An 11,588-nucleotide genomic window follows, 5' to 3' on the forward strand; every position below is an offset into this window, starting at 1 on the left:
GGGGGAGTGGTTCGGGAGAAATATGAAAAGGTAACCATTGTTTCGGGTTTATCTTGACAAAAGAAAACGAAATAGTATTTTATGCTCTAGACGATCGGAATCGAAATGGCAGTGTTATGTTCAAATGTTCAATAAAGTGTTCAATCGCCCCTACCGGCCAAACGGAGCGTCGGAGGTCAATTCTGACGGCAGTTTTCTGACGGTCGTATCCCGCCGAGACGAACAAGACGCACCCCTCGAACGTATAATTTTGACCAATTTGGCCAGGGGTCAAAGTTCAAAGGTCAGGCTGGCGTGACATTTCAACTTTTTCAATCTTTTTCAACGCCAGTCGGTATGGCTGATAGATAGAAAAAAAATTCTCCTTTGGGGAGGCCCAGGTCACCCCTTTTGGTTCAAAATCGCGTTCAAAAAGGCCAATTGACAATTTGGTCGTTTTTGACAGTTTTGTCAGTTTGAGGGCTAATAACTTCTCCACTTCGACTCTGACCGGCTCTGAGCATAAAACATTTCCTTTTTAATTTTACAAGAGGAATCTCAATCTGGGATCACATTTTAAATTTGATAATTTTTTAAAAATCCAGATACTTTATTGGAAGACAAAATAATGTTATTCACTCGTAGAATGACTAGAAGTCATTTAATTGTACAAAAAGACATCTTAATGGTTTCTTAAAATCACAACTCTCTTACTTTGACTCGATTTTTCTAGAGCCATATTATTTCTAATGATACTGAAATAAAATGGTGAGAGAATTTAAATTACATTCTATGATAAGATATATTACAGAACTTTCAATTAATAAACTACAATGACTCGTTATCCTCAAAACGCCTCACAGGGATCAGGTGAAAGTGAATCGAAGAATGAAAAATTATATTTTGAGTATGCGAGGTGTTTCAATACATTTAGAGATTCAAATAAATATTATTTTATACAATTTAACTTCACGCAGAGGCAAGTGAGGCTATTGAATAGAATTGCCCTAGCTTATTGTGATAAGGGTTTGCCATACCCAGAGTTATACGATATTTGTTTGTCCTACTGTTTGTTACATTGTAAGTTAAATCTGCTAACATTTGCAGCATTCATTTGTAGAAGTCAAAAGTCATCACACTCCCACTTCCAATTACTAAGAACTAAAAATAACATCGGAAAATCTAGAACCAAACTTTCAAACTGGTAAAAAAACAAACAAAAATAAACCATTGTGGACTATGCCAATAACTTTAGCACATCGATTTTGTGTGTCATTTTTAAATTTTCCAGTGCCCACCCCTCTTACCCTCTCTCACCTGCCCACCCCCCTTGCCTGCTCTTCCCTGGCCTTCCCTCTGCACATTACTATTCCTGTATTCCATTAACCGTTGCATTTGAGAATATTAGCACACTAACGACTAAAGCTCAGCCACTACGGGCTGCTGCACGTACTCCTACGTAAAAATATTGGAAACAGTGATGCAGCTGTCTCCTAATTATGTACAGTAGCGAGATTTTTGATAATTCGCAGGAAGTCGGGGATGAATGGTACAAAACGGCATTGATAACAGCTCGCAACCACAATTTTCGCTGTCCCTCTGGTAGTGTAGCCGCGTTTGAGCACGTGTGAGTTATCTTCTCTCTCCTTAGCAGCTTAAATTCGAGGGGTGCCCAACTGTGGTAATCAGGTGTACACAGACTTGGTAATTACTGGTAATCACTGGTAATCCCTGGTAATCCTCACACTCGTCGAGGTCCTTTAAAATGGCAAATTTGTTGATTTAGACATGAATTTTTGTGCACATCTTTGCCTAAATGCCAACGCGCATGTTTAATATGGCAACTTTGCATCCCTCCCATGGACAAAATCATGATTTGGCCAATCATAGAATGCATGTAACTTGCATGATAAAGAATCAAGAACTACCAAAGAGTTGAACAAAATGCATCTTTCTCGGAACAAAAAATGACCGTTTCGATTTAGAATGGAGGTGGATCATACCTAGTATACATAGGTAATCTTTAGTAAGCATTGGTAATCTTTACAATTTTGTAATCCGGTGTACACATTTTTATGGAGTTAGACACCCCTCGCTTAAATTTGAAGAAATCGTAAAAGTAGGATCATGTAGGACATTTCTTGATTTACGAAAAAGTGATTGTTTTACTAACTGTATCTATCATTTGTGACCAGCAGCTAAAACCTTTTTAGGATGTTGCAGGCACATATGGGGAACATTTTTATGCTAGCCTTGTTTTGGAGGAAGCTAGAGGAAATTTGTATCCGCCTATCAAAGGTGTGAAAACTACAAGTAAATTCAGTCTGTATATAATGACCGCCTGAATCATGGTGGGAAGTTCGGATGGACAAGCATCACTGGATAGGACTATTTCAACCATGCTGCGTTAGATTGAAGCCGAGGTATACGCTCCCGGCTTCACGTGAGGGCACGGTGACCTCTCACATTTTATGCTACAATTCATGTTTGAGCGCCTCATGAGAGAGGAAAATCTGTGACAGGCGATATCTCCGGAACCGCTTGACCAATGTGAGAACTGTTTTGCGTGGGGGACTTTCAAACATTTCTTAACCGATAGAAAAAAGTCCGAACTCGATCAGACCAACTTTAGATTTCTGAATTTTGGGGACCTAAACTGGCATTTCCGATCACTGTGCGCCATCTAGCGGTGACTTGGGCAACACGGTCACCAGGAGGGCGATCGGAGAGCTCTAGAAAACCGTTCTCCCACCACCCATTCACCCTGTTTTCGCAGATTTAGAAAAACGGTGTGAGGAGCTCCCTGATTGTCCTCCATGTCGGGGGGTGGGGGGGGGGGCAGTCTGGAATGAACAATCTTTGAGCGATCAGCTGACCGGCTCGACGCCCACCTGCGCCAACCCCCGACCTGGAGACTGTGTTGCCTAACTCACCACTAGATGGCACGCCAGCTTGCTGCTGTTGTTGTTGTGATAGTCGAGAGTCATAACAACAAAAAATAGAAGGTTTAGTTTTAAAAATGGTGACCGCGCAATATATCGGAAGGCGTATTTTGAAAAGTGAAATGCAGGTTTTCAGAGATTTCGATGAGCTGCGGACAACGACTGTCGACTCTTGTCGATACTGGCTTAAATCTGCGATCAGCGAAGTAACGATGACTAACGTACTGTGTGCACAACAATAAATTACTCCGTGTGAGAAGTGACACCTAGGCTAGGCGGCTGCCTTTGCCCCTGCCGGGTGTGACCTATCCATCCGACTGCATGCAAGTGTTCTTTCTCTTGTATTCAAGGAAAAGAGAATAGTTGGAGATGTGAGATGTGATACCTAATTGAAAGTGAGTAAATGCTGAAGATGCCTGCTGAGGCTTTTCGAATTGTTGTAGCAGAGCTGGGGTTGTGGGCACTTGTTTTGATTTGGAAAAACAAACTTCATTGAGTATTTGTACGAGAGTGATTTCTGATGACATGGTGGTTATAGATAAATTTTATGACAAGCTTTCGTGGTGGGTGGATCATTACAGTGGAAGCTTGCAGTATCTGCCGTAATCTATTTTACGGTCATGACCATCACATATGACTACGGTGATCCAATATATTTAAATACGGTCTGGACCTTACCATAAAGTTACGGTGCTGACAATATCATTGATCTACAGTCCAAACCCAGGTATTGTGTTGCCCGTAACGGCCCAGACCTGGTAACAAATTGAGTTCACCGTAGCAATTCACCGTGGTAATTTGTAACAGTGCACCATTTCTCCCAAGATTTCACTAGAAAAGAACCTTGATCGGACAGCTCCTTAACGCAACCCGAAAGTAAAATTTGTGAGGATCATTATATTATTTAAAGTTGCTTGAAACCCCACCACATATGCCCGTTTGGGCAGGCATTACTTAATTGCTATCCAACGCCACAAATGGTTTCGGAAAGTGTGATAGACCGTGGTAAGTGGTTTCGCAGTTATAACCGACAGTAGAGTACGACAGGTGAGTTTTTAGAGAAAGAACAGGTTTATTGGGATTTAGGTCTTACCTTTAGCAACAAACGCGAGTTGGAATCTTTTTGATGCAACTGTTGTGTCATTTGTGGTAAAGCGGACGTGCACTACGTCTCCCTTTTCAATTCGGAAAGCATCATGCACCACTTCGTTCATCCGTGTCACTGATTCATTTCTCTCCTTGAAACTGTCATTGGATAGGACAGAAACTGACAAAACAGAATTGACCTTAAAACAGAAGAAAAAAAGGTAAGTCTCGCTCCAGCTCTTGAGACAATTGACGAGGGGGTATTCACTACCATAAAACTTGTACAGAGTACTCGGTATTACTCAGAATTACGTGGTATTACCGGGTATTACGCCGGTATTACACGCAATTTTTTTTTCCATTTTGTAGCATTTTTGTTATTTTTCGGAATTACATTACAAGTAATACCCAGGTGGAGTGTACAGGGTATTACGGAAGTGAATACCCCCTCGACAATTGACGCGTACTCTGTTAAGTCCATTAAGTCCGCATAGCAGCGTAACAGTGTCAGGGTTTCGTGAGAGTTTTCGAAGCCTCTTACTCGGGGACGTTCTCTCGCTCACAGCTATAGTCCGGCCAGCCAAAGATTGCCACTCTTGCGGCCGTTACAGCGTATGTGCGGCTGGGCCAGACGCGAGCGGGACCTTTGGCTGGCACGACTAAACATGGTCAGTGTTTTAAGCCGGACTTTTTTACGATTTAGGTTAACGCACCACAACACGGAGCCGGTCCCGAACTCCACGCAGTTGCACAGTCAAGGACTCCCGACTCCCGCAAACGTACTCGCGAGGATAGCGCTGACCCAGCGTTACCACCGCCTTTCCCTCGGGGGGTTAGGGAAACCTTCCCGTCCCACTCCCGAGGATCCTTTTCGTTCACCTTCGTAGTGTTAGCGGGATCCACAGGGTCTCTCGAGGGCATCCCCGTGGGGCCCACAGTACGTTTGCGTTCATCACCACGAGGTCCTTGCCTCAATACCGCGGTGGATTCACTCCTTGGACGCACATATTAGCTCGGTGACACCTGCGATGAGGGGAAAGGAGGGGGAGGTAAGCACCCGGTTGGTGTTGTAGGCTCGACCGCATGGGCGGGAAAAGGCGAAAAGGTGGGGGGGGGGGGCGCAACCGCGCATCCAGACTGTGCAACCAAACCAGCGCGCGAGCTGCGCACCTGACCTAGATGAGCTTTGGGAAAGTTCCCGACCCGTGGTGGACTAGCAATCCTTCGTCAAAACAATTTCGGCTTAGAACACCCACCCTGTGGCTAGCTGGAAGAAGAGATGCAGTCAGTACCGGTACTACAGTGCTCATCATTTGTTTGAAGTGCTCACCGCTGTATTAAAGACAAGAGATTTCATGTAGAACGAGGTGGACACATCTGGATGAATAAACCAGTCACAGGATAAAAAGTCACCATATGATATGGGCCATCCTGGTGACGTAAACGTGCCGTCCTGAGCAGTGATGTTACTTCCACATAACCCGTGACCTGAAAAAATTAATGACAGAAAATCGTAGTGGTCTTTCCAAGCACACTGGGTAAATCTTGGTGATTATTCTAAGACCGTGAGTTTTTTTAGCAGATGATACCTTACAAACTTTACTTAAATGAGACTAAACATAAGTGTATTTAAGTAAGGTGTCATTGCTTTAACTCTCGGTAAGGACAGAGAAGCGAGAGACGGGCCAGCAATCTCATATATTGTGCTAGGCGGGATGGTGAGGCTGAGGCTGAGGCTCGATTTCCGTCGCCGCACGGCCGAGACGAGCCGAGACGCAGCCAAGCTACGTCGGCCAGGCGCAGCCGAGCCGAGTCCGGAGAGCCGAGCCCCTTCCCCTTCCACCGCTGGAGCCCCTGCCCGAGCCCCTGCTCCGCCCGACTCCCTCCCCGCACGGCCCCTTCCCCTACCAGAATCTCTTGCTGCTGGGTAGGCTGTGCGTGCGTAGGGATAAAAAAAACAAACAACAAAATCAAAACCAAGGCTCTTTAACCACTGAACATGTGGGCAGAACTTTATATATTCCACTATTGTGCTCTAATTTAAATATGGGATAAAGGTAGAACAAAGCTTACACTTAAATTGGTATCATCTGCTTTCACGATCCGTTTCTGGTCGGAACTTTTTTTTATTCTAGCTGGGCCTTTTTAAACGAACCCGTTTCTGCCAGACAGGGGGAGGAGGGTGATTCTCAGAATACGGGCAATTTAGATTCCGCGGCCCTTCACAGCTATGTGATATGGTTTTAAAAGGGTTTTATACCATCTAGATACTAGAAAGCACTAACATAACCTGGTGCAACACTAACCCGTGATAAAACGGTCGCACGCACAACTCGTGCGAACCGCGTGCACAACGCGTGCAAACAGGGTGCACATTTTGCACACAGGTCCTGGCTACGGTTTCAATTTTTTCTGATTTTTCTATATTTTTTAGCCCACCCTTCTGCTTTGAAAAAGCAAAGTTCTTATGGGCGGATCTTCATCTCTGGTAGGTACCCTTTACCAGCATAATTTTGTTGTTGTTGTGATCAACTTGGTGTGGTTGCTATAGGGTGTCAAAAATGGCGATTTTACGGCGGTTAGGACCCTACATTCGCATGCCTGTGGTAGACACCAAACCACAGACGTACCTCCACTGGAAAAACTAATGTTACCATGGTAACGTTTCATCATGTGACCAAGACCGGTAACGTTTCCTGACGCGACCTACCCCATGCAAAAGGATAGGGCCGTCACAAACTGGTTGCATCACCAAACGTTACCTTGTTTGGTCGCGTCAAGAAACGTTACCTCGGTAACGTTAGTTTTTCCAGTGTCGGGCTTAAAATCATAGTTAACATCCTTACCTTGCATTTCGACGCGTCCTAACAACAATGTTCTATCTGCAGCGTACGGATTACACAATGCTCTATCTGCAGAGTGCTGAATAAACAATGTTCTATCTGCAGAGTGCGGATTACACAATGTTCTATCTGCAAAACGGGGTTAGGCGCAGCCCTTCACCTTTGGGTGGTTTACAAGTAACTGGAAGACATTACGGCCAATCTGAGCACACGGAAAGAATCGTAAAGGTCCAATGTTTAATTATTGACTGCAAAAAGTGAAGTAGAAAGAGCGGTTACGGAGTAATAAGCATTCCTTTAGAGGTGTCCCGAAACCCGCGTTTTGCAGATAGAACATTGTGTAATCCGCACTCTGCAGATAGAACATTGTGTATTCAGCACTCTGCAGATATAACATTGTGTAATCCGCACGCTGCAGATAGAACATTGTTGTTAGGACGCGTCGATTTTAAACCGAGTCTGCTCAAATCGGCTGAAAATTGTTTTGCCCAGGGCCTCTAGAAGCTCTGTTGCTCAGGAGCAACAAAACCATGAAGGGTTAAGCAATACTTCATTTACAATTTTTCGATATTAAGCCATTTTCACGATGTAGTAGACCAGTAGGTCATTTTCCTCTTATTTTCGCCAAGAAATGACTCCTAGCACCAAAACGGTACAAAATAGAGCAAAACGGACGAAATTTTCGTTCAAGGAGTTGTACCTTGACGAGTTACCCCTAAGGAACCCACAACAAAATATTAGAAAAAAAATACGCATTGTGACACGTGGTATTTGATTTTTTTAAAGTCAATTTTTGAGCTAGAATGCTCAGCTTCGAACTCGATTTGTCTTCTCGTGATACCAAACTTCCCTGAAATTCCCAGGTCGCTGACCCAATTCCTTCTCGGACAGAGAAGGAAACAAAAACAAGCAAGCCCGCCCTTCCGCCAAACGGAGTTGCCAGCTCCGCTTCGCTGCGCCGGCAACTCCATTCGGCTGGGGCCGGGCCTGCTTGGCCTGCTGGCGGCGACGCTCGGGCCGCAGGGCCGAGCGTTTCATTTACGCAATTTTCCAAAGAACATAATCAAATAATGTAAAACCTGTCATCTTTGAGTTTGCCCCAAAGACTTGAAAAAGGGATGTAACGGAGAGGCACCGCGACTACAACCCACCCTTCTGCTTAGAAAACGTTTTTTGGGGGTGGGGGGAGGGTTTCCTTTCTACTTTGCGGTTTTTAGGCTTTTTACTACATCTTATTGTTCACTATGGCAATCTGTAGCTTATTTTCGCCTAAAAAGACCCTCTAGCACGTAAACGGTTAGAGATAGAGTAAAACGGACAAAATTTTCGGTCGAAGTCTCTAGCACATCTCCTTCTTGTGGAACACACAGACACACAGACACACAGACAGACAGACACGAGGTCGTTTGCATAAGCCCGCTGGATAGCTTTTTCAAAGCAGAAGGGCGGGCTAAAAAACAAAAACAAAAAAACACAAATAGAATGAAAGTTTTTTGGTCAGTAGAGTAATGGGCTTCGCTAATCGCGCAGCCAACAAGGCTCTTGCACATCTTCTAGTGGAACAGACTGACAAACACCAGGTCATTTGCATTAGCTTGCTAAATAGCTTTTTTAGCCCGCCCTTCTGCTTTGAAAAAGCTATCCAGCGGGCTTATGCAAACGACCTCGTGTCTGTCTGTCTGTGTGTCTGTGTGTCTGTGTGTTCCACAAGAAGGAGATGTGCTAGAGACTTCGACCGAAAATTTTGTCCGTTTTACTCTATCTCTAACCGTTTACGTGCTAGAGGGTCTTTTTAGGCGAAAATAAGCTACAGATTGCCATAGTGAACAATAAGATGTAGTAAAAAGCCTAAAAACCGCAAAGTAGAAAGGAAACCCTCCCCCCACCCCCAAAAAACGTTTTCTAAGCAGAAGGGTGGGTTGTAGTCGCGGTGCCTCTCCGTTACATCCCTTTTTCAAGTCTTTGGGGCAAACTCAAAGACGACGGGTTTAAGCGGGCCGAAGGCCCGCTGCATTCGAACGTGTTCTTCAGCAAATCGTGTGACAGAAATGGTCGGGCCGCAGGCCCGAGCATCGCCGCCGGCAGGCCAAGCAGGCCCGGCCCCTGCCGAACGGAGTTGCCGGCGCAGCGAAGCGAAGCTGGCAACTTCGTTTGGCGGAAGGGCGGGCCTGCTTGTTAAAGCATAAGAGCGGGCTATAAAGGAGCGTAGCGGGAGGAGCAGGAGGAGCGGGCGGAGCTTCTAGTACACAGTGCCGTTTGTTGGTGGGACTGTGCAGTTCAACAGGTAGTGTTGAAAGGTCTCGCTGGCCGCGCTCCTGAAGAAACGACTCTAACGGGCTCGGTTAAAAAGGGGGACTCGTTTTGTGCGCAGCTCTTAATAGTGTTATGTCAAGTCACCTGGGCAGATCGTTCCCCACTCATCAGAGCCGTCGTGGCAGTCGTTAACACCATCGCAGGTAATAGAAGAGGGTGCACCACAGGCACCATCGTTGCATTGGAAGTAGCTCCAAGACTCAGGGCATGTTGCTGTAGAACATAATAATTTATTTACAAAATCGAACTGGTATATGAAGAAAATGTGGGTAGTGGCTAGCCCAATTCGAAAATTAAAAACCTACAAACAAGGAGTTTGTGGGGTCTCGATGCAAACCCGTAGTTCCAGGCAGTCCGCACAGACGCGCAGTTCAGCGGGTCGTAAGTGCTTGAAAGTCACTTCAGAGCAGGGTTCCGTAACTTATTACTTAACTGCCTTTAACGTTTTTAAGAGTTAAAGTTATAACTTCTAACTTTTACTTCAGTCCTTAAGAAACTAGGTAGATATCCGCCAGACCACGTCTCGCGTAAAAGGCTTCGCGATATCACACGAAGCACTGCTACGCTGCCACGCGCCTGGCATACATCTACCTAGGCCTGCGGCGCTGACACCCGAGTCGGGCTAAAGGCAGAGTCGTAGAAAACCCTTCGGCTCCAAAGGTTACAAATTTTACCCCCAGGATTTTATTTTGACGAGTTGCCTCACCAGAGACCATCAAATATCTGAGAAATAGCAAAAAAATGGTTTGGGGTCATTTTCGTGTAGAAACCGCCCTCTGCCGACTAAACAGTTAGAGATAGAGCTGAACGGAAAAAATTAGGGCATACGGATTCTACTTTAACGAGTTACGACTTAAAAAGATGTGAATTTTTTTTTTAATAATATTTTGGGTTTTTCGTTTTTGATTTTTTGGACAGGTCAATTTTTAAGCTATAGGACTCAAAATCAAAACGAGTCGTTCTTTTTATGCTACAAAGCTACGCTTAAAATTTTAGATATCTAGCTCAAACCGTTCTCGAGTTATCGTGATTACAGATACACAGACAGACAGACACGAAACTTTTTGATCATCACTGGAGTAATAGGCTTCGCTATCGCTCAGCCAATAAGTTAGTTATTCGACTTGTCCAACTTTTTCCCACGGTATGTACGGATTATATCAGACATATCTCAGAATCGGTAACTTGAACTTTTAATTTGACATGTGTTTTGTTACGATGAGTAACTAGCATTCGTCTGTGTTATGATAAGTTACGGAGCCCTGCTTCAGAGATATGGCGCTTCAAAGTTTTGGATTAACATTGCGCCTTTGGGCGGCTTCATTTTTAGATCAGAATAACTTTTGAACTAATTGACATATATCGGAATGCGGTTTTCGCCCTTTGTTTTCTCTATCCGACGCACTTCATGACCCGAAACTTTCAAAACACATTGTTGTGACGCAATACTACAGCTTGCTGAACTCCGTGATTGTATCGAGCCTCCGGGAACTGCGTGTTTATGCGGAGCCGCCACGAACACCGTGTGTATGGATTTCAAGTGTCGAATTCCTCAGAGAAGGGACTTTTTTGTTGTCTTTTGAGTCAGAAGCAGAGCGCTGATATGCTAATGATTGGTTGAATGGTTACGAAACAGACACACAACATTTTCCATTATTTGAAATGTGCTGATTTTCTATGTCAATAATACTTGTAAAAAATATATAAGGAAATCCCAGTTTTGGGTAGAGCAACGCTCGATTCTCAATCGAGGGTCGAAGAAATTACAAGGCCATGGGTAGAGGTGAATTTCAAAACCAATAGATTTGGGATTTTCTCTGCCTAGTGGGCTTGTGATTTGGAATGTCCGACAATGGCTAATCAGGTGTAGCTGACTTTATGGTCTTACCTATCGCTTTGTAGATGAGACGAAATCCAGAACGGGTAACGCTAGAATCCGTATGAAAGTGAATGCGTACAACGTCACCTTGTCCTATCAGGAAAGGTCTTTTGAACGGAGCATTTCCGCTAGTCACTAAGATAGTTGTCTCAGTTAAGTCATTGTGAACGATAGAAACTGTAAGCTTGTCGCAGCAAGTCTGCAAAAAGAAAAGAACAAAATGAACACCGATCAGTAAAAGAACGTTCTATACACTCACAAAACTGTTTTCTTGCACTAAACCCAAATTTACTTGGGCCAAGAATATTATATTTATTTTTGACTTAATTTTAATTGGGATGAGTATAATCGTACCTCGCCGAGACGAACAAAATGCACCCTTCGAACGTTCAATTTGGAGTTATTCCCCTCCAAATTGACAATTTGGTCGTTTTGGAACACTTTTACCCCTTTGGGTTCTATTAACTTTGCCATTTCGACTCTGATCGGCTCTGAGCATAAGACATTTCCTTTTTAATTTTGCAAGAGGAATCCAAATCTGGGATT

The 11,588-nt window shown here is 44.3% G+C and overlaps 1 protein-coding gene across 4 annotated transcripts in view; it reads right to left on the bottom strand.

The window, feature by feature from the left end:
- LOC113214135 (low-density lipoprotein receptor-related protein 12) overlaps positions 1-11,588 on the bottom strand; it is a 68,871-nt gene that overhangs the window by 40,314 nt on the left and 16,969 nt on the right. For 3 of the 4 annotated variants that reach the window (XM_052272699.1, XM_052272701.1, XM_052272702.1), the window contains exons 3-6: positions 11,052-11,241; positions 9,248-9,376; positions 5,338-5,495; positions 4,015-4,207 (exon numbers count right to left, since the gene is read on the bottom strand). In XM_052272699.1, the coding sequence (XP_052128659.1) occupies positions 4,015-4,207; positions 5,338-5,495; positions 9,248-9,376; positions 11,052-11,241 (670 nt within the window). The remainder of the gene's footprint in view (positions 1-4,014; positions 4,208-5,337; positions 5,496-9,247; positions 9,377-11,051; positions 11,242-11,588) is intronic. The other variant, XM_052272700.1, reaches the window with a different exon arrangement.

The sequence above is a fragment of the Frankliniella occidentalis genome, unplaced genomic scaffold (assembly GCF_000697945.3).
Source record: "Frankliniella occidentalis isolate FOCC.00 unplaced genomic scaffold, Focc_3.1 Scaffold219, whole genome shotgun sequence".
NCBI lineage: Eukaryota > Metazoa > Arthropoda > Insecta > Thysanoptera > Thripidae > Frankliniella > Frankliniella occidentalis.